This window comes from Mustelus asterias, chromosome 5, assembly GCF_964213995.1.
Source record: "Mustelus asterias chromosome 5, sMusAst1.hap1.1, whole genome shotgun sequence".
Taxonomy (NCBI): domain Eukaryota; kingdom Metazoa; phylum Chordata; class Chondrichthyes; order Carcharhiniformes; family Triakidae; genus Mustelus; species Mustelus asterias.
Window position 1 is genome coordinate 140518186 of NC_135805.1, and position 21521 is coordinate 140539706.

Consider the following 21521-nt stretch of genomic DNA (forward strand, 5'->3'; position numbering starts at 1 on the left):
CTGCTCAAGTGCAGTCACTTTTATAATGCAGGAAACACAGTAGCCAGCAAGGTCCCACAATCTGGTGTAAAGACTGGATGATTTGTTTTAAATTGTTGGTTGAGGGATAGATATTGGCTAACTCCCCTGCTTTTCAAAATTATGAAACAGGTCTTTTGCATCTCCTTGAAAGCATAGACTCATTAGAATTACTCGAGTTTGTTTTAATCATAGTGTAGATGTGTTGGTGGAACGTTAGCTGTGGGTACATGAAAATTGTTCATTTAGATTTTAATTGTTGCCCTGTACTTTGATTTCAGTTTCTTTCCAAGTTTCCAGTGGATCTTGTTCAACCCACAAATTTTGACCATCCAACCAACAAAGTTTTGGCAACAGACTTCTATTTTTATTTCAGTTTCTTATTCACTGATTTGCCATGTTTCAATTTTGTGAATCAAGGTGTTTGTAAAGAGCTTTTCTTAATGCTGTTGTTTCATTGGTGGGTAAAATCTTAAATTAACAAGATCTGTTGACATCAATTTACAATGTTGGAGTAAAATCAAAATTAAAGGACACAAGATGGACTCTGGGAAAAGACATTAAGATGTGCTGACTTGGGCACAGACATTGCACAGCAAGTTAAAACCTGTCAGTGTTTAAATTGCTGCAGGAAACGGATCAGACCTTGAGGCACATTAGCTGCTTGAGATGAAGCAGACCTAAAACAATGAGTTTTGATAACGGGATCAGTCATTGATGGGGGACATAAATGCGTAAATGTATCTATTCTATGTATAACTATGTGATAACTGCCAATGTCCGTACTTGTCTATTATTTGAAAGTGTATAAAGATGCTCAACTGCCATTTTAAAGTTGATAAGGTGACTGCGCGCACTGCGGAGAGCCCAGCGCTTCTCCCAAAGCTTTGTCCGATAAAACTGCATGTTGAATCTTTAAATCTGACTCCGAGTGGTGATTTTCCCACAACAACAATATAAGAACATTAATATAGATGGTAAGTTTAAAATTTCCATGCGATCCTTGTGTATCATTGGCGGCATGGTAGCACAGTGGTTAGCACTGCTGCTTCACAGCTCCAGGGTCCTGGGTTCGATTCCCGGCTCGGGTCACTGTCTGTGTGGAGTTTGCACATTCTCCTCGTGTCTGCGTGGGTTTCCTCCGGGTGCTCCGGTTTCCTCCCACAGTCCAAAGATGTGTGGGTTAGGTTGATTGGCCAGGTTAAAAATCGCCCCTTAGAGTTCTGAGATATGTAGGTTAGAGGGATTAGTGGGTTAAATATGTGGGGGTAGGGCCTGGGTGGGATTGTGTCGGTGCAGACTCGATGGGCCGAACGGCCTCCTTCTGCACTGTAGGGATTCTATAATTCTATCCTATGATCCACTGATGCCAAGTTACATGTCAGGCATGAAAATAAAAAGCTTGGACTCTCCTGCTTCAGTTCACTTATGATGTGGAGATGCCGGCGTTGGACTGGGGTAAACACAGTAAGAAGTTTAACAACACCAGGTTAAAGTCCAACAGGTTTATTTGGTAGCAAAAGCCACACAAGCTTTCGGAGCTCCAAGCCCCTTCTTCAGGCGAGTGGGAATTCTGTTCACAAACAGGGCATATAAAGACACAAACTCAATTTACATGAATAATGGTTGGAATGCGAATACTTACAACTAATCAAGTCTTTAAGAAACAAAACAACGTGAGTGGAGAGAGCATCAAGACAGGCTAAAAAGATGTGTATTGTCTCCAGACAAGACAGCCAGTTAAACTCTGCAGGTCCAGGCAACTGTGGGGGTTACAAATAGTGTGACATGAACCCAATATCCCGGTTGAGGCCGTCCTCGTGTGTGCGGAACTTGGCTACCAGTTTCTGCTCAGCGACTCTGCGCCGTCGTGTGTCACGAAGGCCGCCTTGGCGAACGCTTACCCGAATATCAGAGGCCGAATGCCCGTGACCGCTGAAGTGCTCCCCAACAGGAAGAAAACAGTCTTGCCTGGTGATTGTCGAGCGGTGTTCATTCATCCGTTGTCGCAGCGTCTGCATAGTTTCCCCAATGTACCATGCCTCGGGACATCCTTTCCTGCAGCGTATCAGGTAGACAACGTTGGCCGAGTTGCAAGAGTATGTACCGTGTACCTGGTGGATGGTGTTCTCACGTGAGATGATGGCATCTGTGTCGATGATCCGGCACGTCTTGCAGAGGTTGCTGTGGCAGGGTTGTGTGGTGTCGTGGTCACTGTTCTCCTGAAGGCTGCACGGATGAGGAGGATCGCAACAGACACCTCCAGACGCTGAAAGATGCCTTCATAAGAACAGGATATAGCGCTCGACTCATTGATCAACAGTTCCAACGCGCCACAGCGAAAAACCGCACCGACCTCCTCAGAAGACAAACACGGGACACAGTGGACAGAGTACCCTTCGTCGTCCAGTACTTCCCCGGAGCGGAGAAGCTACGGCATCTCCTCCGGAGCTGTCAACATGTCATTGATGAAGACGAACATCTCGCCAAGGCCATCCCCACACCCCCATTTCTTGCCTTCAAACAACTGCACAACCTCAAACAGACCATTGTCCGCAGCAAACTACCCAGCCTTCAGGAGAACAGTGACCACGACACCACATAACTCTGCCACAGCAACCTCTGCAAGACGTGCTGGATCATCGACACAGATGCCATCATCTCACGTGAGAACACCATCCACCAGGTACACGGTACATACTCTTGCAACTCGGCCAACGTTGTCTACCTGATACGCTGCAGGAAAGGATGTCCCGAGGCATGGTACATTGGGGAAACTATGCAGACGCTGTGACAACGGATGAATGAACACCGCTCGACAATCACCAGGCAAGACTGTTCTCTTCCTGTTGGGGAGCACTTCAGTGGTCATGGGCATTTGGCCTCTGATATTCGGGTAAGCGTTTGCCAAGGCGGCCTTCGCGACACACGACGGCGCAGAGTCGCTGAGCAGAAACTGATAGCCAAGTTCCGCGAGGACGGCCTCAACCGGGATATTGGGTTCATGTCACACTATTTGTAACCCCCACAGTTGCCTGGACCTGCAGAGTTTAACTGGCTGTCTTGTCTGGAGACAATACACATCTTTTTAGCCTGTCTTGATGCTCTCTCCACTCACGTTGTTTTGTTTCTTAAAGACTTGATTAGTTGTAAGTATTCGCATTCCAACCATTATTCATGTAAATTGAGTTTGTGTCTTTATATGCCCTGTTTGTGAACAGAATTCCCACTCGCCTGAAGAAGGGGCTTGGAGCTCCGAAAGCTTGTGTGGCTTTTGCTACCAAATAAACCTGTTGGACTTTAACCTGGTGTTGTTAAACTTCTTACTTAGTTCACTTACCCTTATCTTATTGAAGTGTTTTTAAGATTCTGACAAGCTTCATGAGTGAAATCTGCCAAAACTGTATCACAGGCACCAAATAAAGAAATGAGTCAACAGCCGACAACATTAGTTCCTGAAGAGAAATTCTGTTTTCTAACAAACAAGCTTTCAGATTTTGGACATACCAGTGTTTCATGTGCAAAAAATATATTACAGTACTTTTTGTATGTTCAGCAATGCAGGTAGTTTACGGCAAGGTGTAGAAGATAAATATTCAGATTCAAATCTATATAATCAACATTTGTCATGGTCAAGGAGAAAACAACTTATTCTAGACAGACAACAGTTACAGGTATGTGATGAATTGTACACACTTTTTATCTATATATCTATATATAATATATATATATATCCTTTTTAATTTGAATATTATCACTGACAAAATTCCAGTTAATTAATTGGTCCCTGTGGAGCATCTTTGAAATTTAAATTTATGAAGAGGTCATAGACCTTTGAGTTATTGAGTGAATTGGACTTAGTGTGAGTTAGGATACAGACAGTAGAGTTTTGGGTGACCTAAGGGTGGAAGATGGGAGGCTGGTCACGGGACCATTAGAACAGTCATGTCTAGTGGTAACAAAGGTGTAAAGGTTTCAGCAGAAGATGAGTTGAAGCAGGGACAGAATGCTAGAGGTGATAGTAGGGAGTCTTGGTCACAATGGATACGTCTTTTGAAGCTTATCTTGGTCAGAGATGACACTAACATTGTGAACAGTTTAGTTCACATAGTTGCCTGGGTGAGGGATGGAGCTGGTGGCTAAGGAACAGATATATGTGGCATGAATCAAAGGCAATGGCTTCAGTGTTCCCAGTATTTAGCCAGAGGAAATTCCTGCCCAATAAGTACCCAGTGTTGGATGAGCAGTATGACAAATAGAACCACTATTTTTGCTATAAATGACCTCTGCACCATGACTGGGAGTTCATATGATTTATATGATTGACATCATATAAATAAGATCAGAGAATTCAATGCATGATTCGAAGATTGGGTTTTGATTCCTAAGACACTGGGATCAATACTGGGGCAAGTGGAAACTGTACTATTGGGATGGCGCTACGCTGTCCTGAAAAATCATATAACTAGGGTGCCAGAGAGGGCTTTAAGCTAAATATTTGGGGAAGGGTTCATTTGAGGGGATATTTGCAAAGTTAACGAGAAAGGACAAGTTAATAATGTCAGTTAATTATACAGTTAACAGTGACCAGTGTGTGACAGGAAGGGACTGAACATACAAAGTGACAAAGTTCGCTGATTGCACAATATTCAGCACCATTCACGACTTGTACTGAAGCAGTCCATGTACAAATGTAGCAAGACCTGGACACTAACTAAGCTTGGATTGATAAGTGGCATGAAACATTTGCACCACATGATTGCCAGGCAATGATCATCTCCAACAAGAGAGGATCTAATTATCGTGACATTCAGTGGCATCACCATCACTGAATTTAAAATTCATTTTACGGGATGTGGGCGTCACTGGCTAGACCAGCATTTATTGTCCATCCCTCGTTGTCCTTGAGAAGGGGGTGGTGAACTGCCGCCTTGAACTGCTGCAGTCCCTGAAGTGTAGGTACACCTACAGTACTGTTAGGAAGGGAGTGCCAGGACTTTGTTCCAGCTTCAGTGAAAGAAGGCGGTATATTTCCATCAGGATGAGGAGTGACTTGGAGGAGAGCCTCCAAGTAGTGGTGTTCCCAGCTATCTGTTGCTCTTGTCCTGGATGATAATGGTCGTGGGTTGTGAGGTGCTGTCTAAGGAACCTTGGTGAGTTTCTGGAGTACATCTTGTGGGTGGTATGTTGGCCGGTGGTGGAGGGATTGAATGTTTGTGGAAGGGGTAGCAATGAAATGGGCTGCTTTGTCCTGCATGGTGTTAAGCTTCTTGAGTGTTGTTGGAGCTGCACTCATCCAGGCAAGTGGAGAGTGTTCCATTACACTCCTGACTTGTGCCTTGTAGATGGTGGACAGGCTTTGGGTAGTCAGGAGATGAGTTATACGCAGCAGGGTTCCTAACCTTTGACCTACTCTGGTAGCCACGATATTTATATGGCTAGTCCAGTTCAGTTTCTGGTCAATGGTAACCCCAGGACGTTGATAGTGGGGGAATTGAGTGATGAATGTCAAGGGGTGATGGTTAGATCCTCTTTTGTTGGAGATGGTCATTGCCTGGCACTTGTGTGGCGCAAATGTTACTTGCCACTGTCAGCCCAAGCCTGGATATTGTCCAGGTCTTGCTGTGTTTGGATATGGGCATCTAAGGAATCACAAATGATATCGAACATTGTGCAGTCATCTGCGAATATCCCCACTTCTGACCTTATGATGGAAGGAAGGTCGGTGATGAAGCAGCTGAAGGTTGGGACACTACTCTGAGGAACTCCTGCAGTGATGTCCAGGAGCTGAGTTGATTGACCTCCAATCACCACAAACCATTTCCTTTGTGCTAGGTATGACTCCAACCAGTGGAGGGTTTTCCTCTTGATTCCCATTGACTCCAGTTTTGCTAGGGCGCCTTGATTCCATGGTTCGGCAAATGCTGCCTTGATGCCAAGGGCAGTCAGTCTCGCCCATCGTCAACATCCTGGCAGTTACTATTGACCAGAAACTGAACTGGAATAGTCATATAAATACCGTGGCTACAAGAGCAGATCAGAGGCTAGGAATCCTGTGGCAAGTAACTCACCACCTGATTCCCTAAAGTTTGTCCACCATCTACAAGGTGCAGGAGTGTGGTGGAATATTCTCCCCTTGCATTCAGTTTGAGGATGTGACACTTGGATCTTAACCTTAAATAGAGGTAATTATGAAGGTATAAAGACAGAATTGGCTACAGTAGTCTGGGAAAATAGGTTACGTCAGCAATCACTGTGCTTTTTTTTTCCCATAATATCTTCCTTCCTCTCCTTGGAGTAATGGTTCTAGTCATGCCCTAACAGATGAAGAGAATTTAGGATAAAGTTACTATGTTCTAATTTTCAGGTAGTCTAATGGAACGATTTAAGTTCTGCCATACTTGTGAAGGATATAGTTTTGTAATGAGGTTTGTATTTAAATTACTTACAATCTAGTTAAATAATGCATTTTATTACAAAAATAGGAAGAAATCACTGATCTCAAGGAACGACTGGCAGTATTGGAAGCTCAAGACAATCAGCTAAGTATAGAAATAGAAGAAGAAAGCAGACTCATTCACTCGTACGATTGTGAGCCGCCTCCTTTATCAGCTCTGTCAGCTAATGAGTTACAAGATATGAATAAGATATTGGAGGATGTTGTGCCATTACGAAATAAAATCCTCTTCACTGTAAAACTTCCTGAAGATATAAAGAGGTAAAAGAATATTTAGATGTTAATTGACAGTCAAGCTGGCCTTGTCATACAATAGGTGATTGAAGAAAATTTTATATGTAGTCTAATGACTCCAGGTATATCCTAAAGCACTTTTCATAAAATGAATTATTTTGAGTTGCAAATTTGTATATCTGTATATGTGACAACAAGTTTGTGCAGTGCAAAGATCCACAAATAGCACAAATTTCCAATTAATCTACCATGTTAGTTGGTGGAGAATTGTTGCTTGGGGCACCAGAAGAATTTATTCTCTGTTTTGGATCTTCAACATCCAAGTGTAGCACCGAACAGGCATACAGGGCCTGAATTAAGCATCTCATTTGAACGAAGCACTTCTTCACGTAAAGAGTAATGAAAGGAGGAACGCTTTGTTGGCATTGATGAGAGAAAAGCTGAAACTTGCTAAGAAAAGAAGATAAAATTGGTGGTGGGGAAGAAGCAAGGCACAGAGATTGCAGTCTAAAATTGTTGAAGTTAAATGAATTGAAAATTTCCAAACTGGTAGTTGAAGGGTGGTTGACTTCCAATGAAGTGTTTTTCTTATCCTGGGGAGTCATTTAATGGAATCTCATTATGTTGGTTGGATGGGTAAGTAAGTGTATAAAATGCCATATGCAATTACTGACCAATTTTTCGTAAGTTGAAGTTTATTTTGGTCATGTAAAAAAATTAGTCACAATTGTAAAGAATTCATGCACTAGAACTTACTGTCTCTTTTACCATTAGGTTGGATATAGACTTGAAAGAGAAAGCTTTGGGAAAAGAGCAGAGGAGTGAGACAGACCCATTAGGTGGAATAGTTTACTTTCTCAAGTTGTAATGTGTCAGCTATTTTGGCAAAGGTATACAAAAAGGTACTAGATTTCCTTAAATCTAGTTTTGGTCTGATCTTGGGTTGCTTCATTTAATTACTTTCAACTACTGTTTCATGATGTTTGTCATTTCCAGACCATATTGCTAATTGTTTTATCCTGCAACATGTTTTTTAAGGCTTCAAACGAAAGAACAATCGCTAAGTATGGCTATTAAGACAGCTACTACCAAGGTAAGCCCAATATTAAAAACACATTTCTAGCATCTAATTTTAATATCTGCCCCATCTCTAATAGCTATTGATCCCAAATTATAAGACTGTCCTATTTGCCTGTTTTCTTTTCTTGTTTGTATTGTTTCTTAGTCATGTGCACCCACAAGAATGATGTTGAGGAAAAATTGGAAACAAATATGTATTTGGATAAATAGTAGTGAAATATAATAGTTTCACCTGGTGTGCCTCATTAACCCAGATCTGCTTCCTGCAAAGAGATTTGCGGATTGCTGGTCTGTTATCTTCCTGGTGAGACCCTAGTTTGAAGTACTGAGATTAGTTCTGGGCATTTTAAAAAGATGCTGATAAAATGGAGAAGTTACAAAAAATGTTGGAGGATGGTTTTTTTCCTTCAATTCTTTCATAGCACGTGGCCATTGCTTCAAAGCCAGCATTTGTTGCCCATCCTTAATTGCCTTTGAATTGTGTGGCTTGCTAGGCCATTTCAGAGGGCAGTTGCTGTGGGTTTGGAGTAATACTTAGGTTAGACCAGGTAGGGATGGCAGATTTCATTCCATAAAATACATCAATGAACCAGCTGGGTTTTTACAACAATCTATGAAAGTTGTCATGGTCACCATGACTGAAATTAGCGTTTGAAAGGTTGGATATAGACTTGAAAGAGAAAGAAATTGTACAGCTTTGGGAAAAGAGCAAAGGAGTGAGACAGACCAATTAGGTGGAATAGTTTACTTTCTCAAGTTGTAATGTGTCAGCTACTTTGGCAAAGGTATACAAAAAGATACTAGATTTCCTTAAATCTAGTTTTGGTCTGATCTTGGGTTGCTTCATTTAATTACTTTCAACCAGAGCTTCTAGCAGTTGTTAAAATTGATATGAAATAGTATTTGCAAAGTAGAAAACTGCAGATGCTAGAAATCTGAAATAAAAGTAGACAATCCTAGCTACTCAGCAGGTTTGACAGCAAATGTGGAAAGAGAAACAGAGTTAATGTTTCAGGTTGTTGACCTTTTTATCAAAACTGGGAAAAGTTAGAAATATAATAGGTTTTTAACAAGGGGAGGATGGGAACAGGAATACAAGGAAAGTCTTTTACCGTGTGGAAGACGGGAGTGATTTAATGGAAGAATGGGCAATAATTGCTAGCCTATCCAGTGCTGCACACATCCCATCAATAAATAAAAAGAGTTAGTCTTACAATGCTGATAGGAATGATGATGGGACAAGAAAAACAAAAGATGTGCCAAGAGCAGGTGTGATGCTGTTTGAAAGCAAAAATGAGAGAAAAGCTGAAACATGCTAAGAAAAGAAGATAAAATTGGTGGTGGGGAAGAAGCAAGGCACAGATTGCAGTCTAAAATTGTTGAACTCAAGGTTGAGTCTGAGGGCTGTAAAGTGCCTGGACCTGGAGTTTGTGTTGAGCTTCGCTGAAAGAGTGCAATAGGCAAAGGACAGAGATGTCATTGTGAAAGCAAGGTGGAGAATTAAAATGTCAGGACACCAGAGCTTTGAAATGGATGTTCTGCAACGCAATCACCCAACCTATGTTTGGTCCTCACACTTAGAGGAGGCCACATTGTGAGCAGCGAATGCAGAATTCTAAATTGAAGGAAGTAAATTGTACATGTAAATTGCTGCTTCACCTGGAGAGAGTGTTTAGGACCTTGAATGGTGAGGAGAGAGAAGGTAAACAGACACCACAGAAAGGAGCTGTGGGAAGAGGACAGGGTGTTGGGGGTGAGAGAAGCGTGGACCAGGGTGTTACAGAAAGAATGGTCCTTTCAGTATGCTCAGAGGGGAAGGGAAAATGTGTTTGGCGGTGGCAACATATTGGAGTTGACAGAAATGGTAGAAGATGATCTGTTGTATATGGAGGTTGGTGGGATGGAAGGAGAGGACACGGGCAACCGTGTTATGGTTCTGAAAGAGAGGGGATGAGGGGAAAAGTTATGGAAATGAGCCAGACAGGATTGAGTACCCTGTAAACCATGGTAGTAAGAATCCTCGGTTGAGGAAAAAGGACATAGCAAAAGTGCTGGTATGGAAGGTTGCATCATTGGAACAGATGTGACAGAGATGGAGAAACTTGGGGAATGGAATGGAATCCTTATAGGGTGTAGGGTGTGAGGAAGTGTAGTCGAGGTAGCTTTGGGAGTTAGTGAACTTATAATGAATGTTTGTCGATAGTCTATGCCAAGAAATGGAGACAGAAATTGAGGAAGGGAAGAGTTGGAGATGGACCTTGTGAAGGTGAGAGAAAGGTGAAAATTGGAAGTAAAGTTGAAAGAAGTTTTCCAATTCGGGGTGGTAACAGGAAATGGCATTGATACAGTCATCAAAGTACAGGAAAAAGAATTGAGGGAGGGAGTCGATGTAGGACTGGAATAAGGAATGTTTCACACAGTCCATAAAAAGACAGGCATTGTTAGGACATATGCAGGTACCCATAGCAACATATTTTATTTGGTGGAATTGAGATGAGTTGAAAAAGAAGATAGTCAATGGAGGATTATGGTTGAGGGAAACTGGTTGGTCCTCAGTCCAAGGAAGAAGTAGAAAATCAACAATCACCCTGAGGGTGCTGGAGGTGTAGAGGCTTTGGATGTCCATGATGGGAAGGAGATGGTTAATGCCAGGAATTTGTAAACTGCCAAAATGATGGAGAACATGAGAAAAGTTGCAGATAAAAGCAAATTACTGCGGATGCTGGAATCTGAAACCAAAAGAGAAAATGCTGGAAAATCTCAGCAGGTCTGGCAGCATCTGTAAGAAGAGAAAAAAGCTGACGTTTCAAGTCCAGATAACCCTTTGTCAAAGCTAAAAGGCTAGAAAGTGGCAGTTATTTATACTGCAGGGGGAGGGAATGAAAGATGAGTCATAGCCATAGAAACCAGGCGAAAATTCTGCTAATAGCTGTCCACAGAGAGAATAAAAGGTGTGAAGGCCAAACCTCAGAGAAGCTGTAACCTGTGCCAAATGAAGATGTTTGGGGGGTGGGGTGGAGGTGGAAATGGGACAGATGTATAATGTAGAAAAGGGGAAGTCGGGGGGGGGGGGGGGGGAGAAAAGTTGCAGATATAGTTGGGGAAAGACTAGATGAGGGGAGAAAAAATAGAGTCAAAATAGGAAGAAATCAGTTTAGTGGGGCAGGAACAGGCTGAAACGATAAGTCACCCAGGACAGTACTCTTTGTGGATCTTGGGAAGGAGGTAGAAGCAGGCTGTTCAGGGTTGGGGGACTATGAGGTGGGAAGCAGTGGAGGGAAGATCTCCAGAGGAGATGAAGTTAGTGACTGCCCTAGAAACACTTGTTCAGGGAGGGGTCATGGTCTGGAGGAGGAAGTGTCAGAGTTGGTATCCAGCCTCTGCTAAGTAGAGGTCGGCATACCAGGCAGTAGCAGCACTCTTTTTGTCAGCAAATTTGATAACATTAGTGTTGGGCCTGAAAGAATACAAGTTCAGAGAGACAGAGGTTGAAGTGAGTGAGTGAGGGGAGTGGAGAAATTGAGATGGCCAGTGTCACACTGGTTGTTTTCAATAACAAGATCAAGACAGTGTGAGAAGCCAGGGGAAGAGGCCCAGGTGAAGAGAGAATACTAGAGACATGTGAAAGGGTCCACTGAGTGGGGAGAAGACTCCTGCCCAAAGAAGTGGGTGAGGAGGAGAAGTGTCAGAAGTAGATCTCCAAGTCATGCCGAACTCAAAATTCATTCAAGTGGGGGTGGAAGGGAAAAAAGCTGAGATTTTGCTAAGGACAGATCATTCTGCATCAGAAAGAGGAAGGTCGGATACTTGGCAAGAGGTGAGATTAGAAGAAGGGAAGGGATCAGAGGGAAGTGAAGGGGAAGAAAGTACTGGAGGTTGTTGGAACTTGAAATCCTTAACACCAGAAAGGAAAATATGATTGCTCTTCTGCCCCACCCTGCTACCCCAAAGTTAATACCAGTTTGATTCAAACTTGGTGATGTAACCAGCTACAAAGACATAAAATGAAAGTATAATGGTCCTGACCACACTTTGTAAGTATACGTGATGGTGCTTATGAACATATTTAAATCAGATTTCTGCAGTGTAATTAGGAACTGATTTAAGTAACTGACAAGGTTTCCCACAGCTTGTGTCTGAGCCTCTAGGTTGCAGTTCAGTGAAGGAGACACGAGTTCTGCTTCTTCGTAAACTACCTTTATTTCTTCGATCCAACCCCACATACAATTCTCCACCAACACCCAGTGCTAACTTTATATATCAGTGACTTTTATTGAATAATTGACATCAAATTAGGACTTAATTGGAAGGTCTGTTAACCCATTCTTAACAGCTTGGACCCACTAGTAAAGGTAGATGGAGTCCCGGACCAAAAACTTTGGTTTCTGCCTTCCCAATTGCCATTCTTTTCCAGTCCCATCCACCAAGCCCTGATTTCTCATTCCCTTCCTCCTGATTTTCTTTTTAATTAGATGTGGGCCCTGCTGGTAAGGTCAGTTGTTTAATGCCCTTGAAAAAAATGGCGATGAGCCACTTTCTAGAGGACAATTGAGTGTCTTGCTAGGCTGTTTCAGAAGACAGTTAAAAAATCTACCACATTGTTGTGGGTAAAAACACATGTAGGCCAGACTGGGTAAAGATGGCAGATTTTCTTCCCTAAAGTACCACTGTAAACCAGATAATGTTTTACTGCAATCTGGTCAGTTTCATGGTCAGTTTTATTCCAGGTTTAATATACTTGAATTTAATTTCCACAGATGTCATGGTGGGATTTGAACTTGTGTTTGAAGATCATTACACAAGGCTTCTGGATTACTTGTCCAGTAACATAATGGCTGTGCTACTTGACCCCGGCTTTCTTCTACTTCCACTCCTCAAGCCCTCATCCCATCCCTCCAAGTTGTTACTTTCCTGCATCCCCCCCCCCCCCCCCCCCAACCCTATCCTTGATATTTTGCACCCTAACTTTCAATTATTAGATTCTTTCCATCACCACCCACTCCAAATCAGGCTTGCTTCTTATTCCCTGTCTCCTGTTTGGCATTTACTTGTTCCCCCAGAAAGCGATCTCTTGTTTCTATTCCTTCTGATTACTTGGAGCTATCTCCAAGGGTTCCTACCAAGTTCCTACTATGCTTTCCTGCCTTTCCATAAATACAGGGGCCCTCCTGTTAGGCAGTGTCTTGGGATTGAGTGAGTTGCTTTCACTCCAGTTTGATTGGCTCTGAGATGGCTGTTAGGTCCAACGTACGTTCTGAAAACTCTGCCACATGCTTGAGGGGTTGGATTGATGAGTAATTTGGAGGTTAGTGCACACACTCCGACACCTCAAATTCATCTCTGCTTGTTCCCAGCAAAATGTGTTTGGTGCTTTCTCGAATGAACCTTCTCTGTTTACCAGGTTCCTAGTACTTCTATGATAAGCTAGAATGTTAATATTCCTTTCAACGTGCTTCTTTAGAGAATGCAATATCACAGTTTTAAACCTTGTAGATCACACTTTGCACTTTCTACAACCTTCTAACTGTATATTAGTTATCATAAACATTGTACTTTTACACATTTAGGTATTCAACAACCAAAAGCTGTGCAGCAATCTGAGCAAGAAAGTGAATGACATTGAAACACAGCTTCCAACACTCTTAGAAGCCAAAATGTTAGCAATATCAGGTAAGTTGTGTGTAATGTAATCAAAATACTAGCAATTACATTTTCTCAAAGCAACCTAAGCAATGTGGGGGAGGATGCATATTAAAGTTGGACATACACCATGCAGAACGTTAGCTTCTGATTACCATTTTTACTTGAGACAATAAGTCATTAAGACAGGAGAATGGATATTTACTCTTTGGTTGAAATGGCTTTTGGGGACTAGCATCCAGTCGTCTGTTCATTGGTTTAACTGACATCCTTAATGGTCAGACTTCAGGTAAAGATAGAGTACTGCAGATGCTGGAGATCTGAAATAAAAAACAAAGTGATGAAAAAACTCCGCTGGTCTGGCAACATTGTTTCAAACTCCATGTAGCCTCTCTTCGGACTTTAGGTTGTTAAATTCCTATGTAACTAAGAATCAAAGAAAACACAGCTGTTTCCTGGAGATAGGGAAAATGACACAAGATGAACAAAAGATTGATTCTGAGCTTTCCTTTCAGAATAGATCAGTCTCAGAAAAGTAATTGTTTCAAAAACTATTGTCGCATGTTAACAATGATGGTAGTATGTGTTTTGATGTTTTGTGTGTTGTGGCAAAGATTATGGAGTAAATTAAAATTTAGGGTTTACTATATTCTCTCATGTAATCTATAAAATAAATGGTCTTTTCATGTGCTGTGCATGAGATATTACAGTATTTTAATTTAACATGAGACTGTTATGACCCCGAGCCCATTATTGTATGGCTGGGCATTGGGCTGTAAAGATAAGTTTCTCATCATAAGAGATCCAAGTTTCACTTATAGCAGAAAAAGGTGTGGCTAAACTTGAAAGAATACACAAATCAGACCAGAAAAGTGTAACAGTGGGTCACCCATCCAATTGGAAAAACATATATAGGTGATTAGCACTTTAAAACACTTTCGAAATGGGGTTGTGTGTTGTTCTCGTTCCTCATTCTTGATTTCTTCACACAGTTTACAAGTACCAGTATGTCAAATCACCAGCAAAAAATTGGTGGAAGGACATTTATTTTATGAAATTACGAACAGCCGACTAAACATTGGACATTTTAATTTATTATATTTTATCTAGCATGGAATACATTGTGTCCCTTTTCCTACATTCTGTTCCAGGGTAATTTCAAAAGATTTTGAACTTTTTTTATTAGTGTCACAAGGAGGCTTACATTAACACTGCAATGAAGTTGGTGTGAAAATCCCCTAGTTGCCACACCCTGGTGCCTATTCGGGTACAAAGAGGGAGAATTTAGCATGGCCAATGCACCTAACCAGTGCATCTTTTGGACTGTGGGAGGAAACCAAAGCACCCAGAGGAATCCCACGCAGACATTGGAAGAACGTGCAAACTCCATACAGACAGTGACCCAAGCCGGGAATCGAGTCCGGATCCTTGGTGCTGCGAGGCAGCAGTGCTAACCCTTGTGACACCATGCTACCCACCTCTGACCACCTCTAATTTCACCTCTGACAGGATATCATCAATATATTGTATGCATTTTCCCTTGTCGATGTCACCAGCAACACAGGCTTTATCTATTTCATAAATTTCAATCCAGGTTTCATTGTATTAAATGGTGTCTGTAATACTTATTCACTTTGTGGGATAAACTTTTAAAAAAATTATGTAAGATAAAATTGACGAAAAGAGAGGCTAAAAAAATCTCCTTCACTTAGTATGATGGTGGCATAGTGGTAATGTCACTGGATGAGTAATCCAAGGCTCAGGCTGATGTTTTGGGGATATAGGTCTCGCTGGTGGAATTTAATTCAATTAATAAAATCTGGAATTGAAAGCTAATCTCATATAACTATCAATGATTGTTGGAAAAAAACCTATCTGGTTCACTAATGCCCTTTAGGGAATGAAATCATAGAATCATAGAAACCCTACAGTGCAGAAGGAGGCCATTTGGCCCATCGAGTCTGCACCGACCACAATCCCACCCAGGCCCTACCCCCACATATTTACCCGCTAATCCCACTAACCTACGCATCTCAGGACTCTACGAGGCAATTTTTAACCTGGCCAATCAACCTAACCCGCACATCTTTGGACTGTGGGAGGAAACCGGAGCACCCGGAGGAAACCCACGCAGACACGAGGAGAATGTGCAAACTCCGCACAGACAGTGACCCGAGCCGGGAATCGAACCCGGGACCCTGGAGCTGTGAAGCAGCAGTGCTAACCACTGTGCTACCGTGCCGCCCCTTCTGCTGTCCTTGCCTGGTCTAGCCTACATGTGACTCCAGATCTACAACAATTTGGTTGACTCTTAACTGCCCTCTGAAATGGGCTGTCAAGCCACTCATTTCAGGGCAATTAAGGATGGGAAACAAATGCCAGTGATGTCCACATCCCATGAAAGAACAATAAAAAAACTTGCTTGATACTAACCAAATATAGCAACGCGTAGAACTACCCATTTCAGGAGTGCTGTTGAAGAAACTTTGCATTCAAAGTAAATGTCGACATAAATGAATTTGAAAACTGTTCCCATCCCCATGGCATCAGAGGAAACAATTGGTACAACCCAGTCCACATTGAAATTGCGAAGCAATGGTGGTAATAGGTTATTCTTTTGGTGCTGACCACCTCATAGTGTACACACTGGTTGATAACATCGATAGTTTCAATCAAGGTAAATTGCTTGATGCTCTCTGTAAGTCCACTCATGTCCTGATTGGGCAGATCGTGGGGGTGGTTTGCATGTCTCTTGTTTGTGGTTTGTCCACACTGCATGGCCCTAGGTGTTCACCAGTTTTTTTTTTGTGGCCATCCGATCGAGCACTTTATGGCCATTGAAGTATTTTTATGATGTTGTTCTTGTTGTTATGTAGGAAGCATGTCAGCCAATGTGAACACAGCAAGCTCTGGTGAACAACAGTGTGATAATGTCTGTTTATGTGATATTGAGGGATAAATATTGGCCAGGACACTGGGACACCTCTGCCACTTGTCTTCAAAATAGTGCCACAGGATCTTTTACATTGATCCAAGAAGCCAGACAGGGCTTCAGTTTGATGTTTCATTGGAAAGATGGCATCTCTGATAGTGCAGCACCTCCTCAGTACTGAATTGGAGTCTCATCCTAGAATTTAGTGCTCAAGTCTCTGGGGTGTGACTCTTGGCCTTCTGACGTGGAGTTAAAAGGGCTACCAGCTGAACCACTTTGATTGCTTTAATGATCAGGCCATGATGGTCAGCCTGGTAAACGTGCTTGATCTGTTGCTCTTCAGTGCATTTAATAACAGCTTCAATGCCTCATCTCTGGAAGCGTTTAACCCATTGGATTTGCATGTAGACATGATGAATTTTGCTATTGAATTTATTTATACTGAATTCTGAGTGCTTTCATTCCATTCGGGTCCCCCTCCAGCTTCATCACAGTTCTAAAACGGCTCTTAATACAATCACAAATGATATTCTATGCAACCATGACAAAGGTAAACAAAGTGATGAAAGGTAAAAGGCATGACAAAGACTATTCTTCCTTGTCCTAGATTTGTGCATAGCTTTGTACGTGATTGGCCATTGCCCTCTAGAGCTTCCTCACCATTGTCCACCTTGGTCAGATATCACTTTCCTGATTCCATTCTTATCTATTTAATCGCAGCAAGAGAAAGATCTACAATGGTTTCTCTTCCTGGTTCTGCGCCGTTGTCTCCAATTATCTAGCCATAGACGCTGCCCCATTTCACACCGACATGTTGCCCCTCGGCATCATTATCATCCAAAAACTGCAACAATTTTAACATGTCCATTGATGATATCCAGCTCTTCCCCACCACCACCTCGTTTGACACCCCTGGTGTTTGTAATTTGTCACTGCCTCTCAAACTTCCAGTACCGATTGAACAGAAATGTTTGCCACGTATTTGGAAGACCAAAGGCATCATCAGTTCCTGTCATAAATACTGTTCCCTATCCAGCAACTCAGTCCATCTCTTTGGTAAGTGCTGAGACTGATCCAGATTGCTCGCAACTATAATATCATATTTGAAATGGTGATGAGCTTCATCAGCTTAGATGAAAAGCCATCCAGACTAGAAACATTAGCTCTGTCCTCTCTCCACAGATGCTGTCATTTACTGCATTTTCAGTTTTTGTTTCAGATTCCAGGATCCACAGTAATTTTCTTTTAACTTACATTGGTTCCAGGGTAAAAAACACAATGCATCTAAAATTCTCATACTTGTCTTCAAATCCCTCCATGGTCTTTCCACTCCCAATCTCTTTCATATTCTGCAGCTCTACAACCTCCAAATTGCACTCCTCCAATTCTGATCTCTTAAACGTCCCTGATTTTAGTCACTCCAATGTTAGCGGCTATGCCTTCAACTGCCAAGGCTCTAAGTCTCCCTAAAGCTCTCCATCTCCTCTTTTCATTAGTCCTTCAAGACACTCTTTAAAACCTACCTATTTGACCAGGCTTTTAATTACCTAACCTATGGGGGAGGGCAGTGGCCTATGAGGGAGGTGATGTCATAGTGATATTGTCACTGGATAAGTAATCCAAAGGCAAAGGGTAAAACTTTGGGGCTTTTAGTTCAAATCCCACCATGGCAAATGGTGAAATTTGAATCCAGGAAAATATAGGTCGGTGAGCATGACATCAGTGATGGGGGAACTTTTGGTGAAGAGGGACAGGATATATGCACATTTGGAGGAAAATGGACTGGTAAGTGACGGGCAGTTTTGCACTGGAAAGGTAATGTCTCACCAACTTGAATTTTTTGAAGAGGTGACAAAGACAACTGATGAGGGAAGGGCTGTGGATGTAGTGTATATGGACTTTAATTAGGCATTTGACAAGGTCCCACATGGCAGACTGGTACAAAAACTAAAATCACATGGATTTTGGAGTGGGCTGGCTAGATGGATACAGAACTGGCTTAGTTAGAGTAGCGGTGGAAGGATGTTTTTCAGAATGGATCTGTAGCTAATAGTGTTCCATAGGGATCAGTGCTGGGACCTATGTTGTTTGTAATATAAATGATCTGGTGGAAAATGTGAGTGATCTGATTAGTAAGTTTGCGGAAGACACAAAGAGTTGCTATTAGTGCCGGGAATTGTCAGAGGGTACAACAGGATATAGATAGATTGGAGACTTGGGCACAGAAATGACAGATGGAGTTTAATCTGGACAAATGTGAGATGATACATTTTGGAGGATTAAATTTAGGTGTGAATTATACTGTAAATACCAAAACCCTTAGGAACATTAACATACAGAGGGATCTGGGCGTGCAGGTCCACAGTTCCCTAAAAGTGGCAACACAGGTGGCCAAGGTGATTAAGAAGGCATATGGCATACTTGCCGCCTTCAGCTGTGGCATTTAGTACAAGAGTTGCAAAATCATGTTGCAGCAATATAAAACCTTGGTTAGGCTGCATTTGGAGTATTGCATGCAGTTCTGGTCACCACACTCACTATTAGAAGGACGTGGAAGCTTTGGGGAGAGTGCAAAGAAGTTTGACCAGGGTGTTGCCTGGTCTTGAGCTGTTGGCTAGGAGGAGAGGTTGAATAACTAGGATTGTTTTCACTGGAAAGACGGAGGCTGAGGGAAGACCTGATAGAGGTCTACAAAATTATGACAGGCATAGACAAGGTGGATAGTCGGAGGCTTTTTCCAAAGGTGGAAGTGTTAATTACAAGAGGGCACAGGTTCAAAGTGAGGGGGGAAAGTTTAAGGGAGGAGATGTGTGGGGGGAAGTTTTTCACGCAGAGTGGTGGGTGTCTGGAATGTGCTGCCAGAGGATGTGGTGGAAGCAGGCACATTAGCAACATTTACGAGGCATCTGGATGGGTACGTAAAAAGGGAAGGAATAGAGGGATACAGACAGAGAAAGGGCAAAAGGTTTTTTTAATAGTTCAGTTAGGGCATCATGATTGGCACAGGCTTGGAGGGCCGAAGGGCCTGTTCCTGTGCTGTACTTTTTTTTGTTCTCTGTATAACCATATCGTGAAAATCCAGTTGGTTCACTAATGCTCTTTAAGGGAGGAATCTTATTTGTCTGGTCTACATGTGACTGCAGAGCCACAGCAATGTGGTTGACTCTTAAATGTCTTTTGAAATGGCTGAACAAGCCACTCAGTTGAAGGACAGTTAGGGATGTGTAATGAATTGCTGATTCAATCAATGACACTTCCAATGAATACAATAAAATCTCCCTATGTGGCTTAATGTCAAATTCTAGCGTCTTAAAGTTACAAGATAAAAGTTGTTGCTGTTTCCGCAGGGCGTGAATTCTCAACTGCTAAGGACCTTGATGAAGAGATCAAATCTTTGAATTCTGAGAAAACTCGACTTGAAGAACTTATCAGTGAGCTGCAGGATTTAAGTATTAAGAATACTGAACGAATTGCAGCAATCAGGGAAGATTATAGCAGTTTGAGGACTGAACTGGAGCAGAAAGAAGGTTTATTTGGTAAGTTCGATTTGCTTGCTGATCAGTACATTAATATGGCTGTTTAATTGCTAAATTCTTGTGATTGTAACATTTAGCTAATGTATTGTAATTTTTTTAAAGGTAGGCTAAATATTTCTTATCCAGTTGATTTATTTTCCAGTAGCTTATTTGTGTAACATGCATAGCAAAAACAAGGCAGTCAATATGTTAGTAGCCTAAATACTCTTGGATGTGGAAGACATTTTTGAAATTGGCCAGCCCTTATTAAAGGAGAGTTGTCTTTTTTAAATCGATCATGATATGGAGTTGCTGGCGTTGGACTGGGGTAGGTACAATAAGTAATCTCACAAGACTAGGTTAAAGTCCAACAGGTTTATCTGGTAGCACAAGCATTCAGAGCGCCGCTCCACCAGGTGAGTGCCTACCAATATCACAGACTTAGCTTTACCATATGTATCTTGACCTCTGGGTTCCTCTCTATTAAGGGATTGGCCATACAAGGCAACAATCAAGCTGACTACTGCCCACCTAGGTGAAGGTTCATTGGCAGCTATCCCATTGAATGAGCCACTTTACCTAATAGGTGTGAATATTTGCTGAAACATTGAACTAAATTCCATCATCTCGGTTACTCAACACCTAAGCCAAGAGCTCCAAACTATTTCCTGGTTTGGGCCACATTAACAGGGAGAGGCTTTCAGCACCCCTTTAAGGCTCACCTATCGGACCTGTTGGTGCCTAGAGAAATGGAACTGACAGTCTCTGTAAATGTCCCACCATTTTGATAATTGGAATTCTAAAATAGGTATAGTGGCATCCTGATTCACCTAAAAGTCTGCTGCCTGTTTTGCAAGTGAATGTGGGCACCCATTTAAAGAATTGCCTAAAACTTGATTCAGGTTGATAGGTACTTTGCATTCCCAGCTGTCATTCACCCATTTGCAGCCGATTAAACAGGTGACCAGAGTTCCTCAGTTAGAGAAGAGGAGGACCAGGAAGAAGTGAGAAGAATTATGGGGATAAAGGGAATAGAGGGTCAGCCACAGAACAGAGACGATGCAAAATGGGAACACAAAAGCATCAGAAAGAAATTAGGATAATTAACTATTCTCCAGCTTAGTATGCACAGCCTTGGAAGATTCACTGCATAGGATAAAGTCAATCATTTGGAGCTTTCACACAGTAATAGAACTCAACTACTGAAGAACTCAATTACATTAGTAAAAATCCCAGAATAACCATCTAATAGAAATGGATTTGATTTGTTCAGTTGCCACAGTGGTCTCTGTTATCTTCTGTGGCATGAGCACCCCTATTATAAAACAGTATAACCCTCTGATGTCTGCTGATGTAAAAGCAATTCCTTAGATCAGTTTAGTACAAGAATGGATTTCATTCCTCCACTGCAATTTTTTAGCACACCATTTTAAATAATGTAAATTTCTTTCTGTTATAATACAGGTGCTGTCCCATTTATGTTAAGTGAATAAACTGTTAAAGTAGTCTATATAGGATTTTACTGAAATGTAATTATTGGCTAAAAATAGTGCAGAGAGGTAATTAAGCTTCAAGTTGAGAGACGTAATATTATGACAGAATTTTCAAAACATTACATTGCTTATTGGCTTGATATTAAGATCTT

At 41.9% G+C, this 21521-nt stretch overlaps 1 protein-coding gene across 4 annotated transcripts in view; it reads left to right on the forward strand.

Annotated features, from left to right (window-relative positions):
• Positions 1 to 21521, forward strand: part of disc1 (DISC1 scaffold protein) — a 94982-nt gene that overhangs the window by 18042 nt on the left and 55419 nt on the right. For 3 of the 4 annotated variants that reach the window (XM_078213410.1, XM_078213411.1, XM_078213412.1), the window contains 5 exons: positions 3575 to 3692; positions 6504 to 6736; positions 7748 to 7802; positions 13357 to 13459; positions 19709 to 19897. In XM_078213410.1, coding sequence (XP_078069536.1) covers positions 3575 to 3692; positions 6504 to 6736; positions 7748 to 7802; positions 13357 to 13459; positions 19709 to 19897 — 698 coding nt within the window. The remainder of the gene's footprint in view (positions 1 to 3574; positions 3693 to 6503; positions 6737 to 7747; positions 7803 to 13356; positions 13460 to 19708; positions 19898 to 21521) is intronic. The other variant, XM_078213413.1, reaches the window with a different exon arrangement.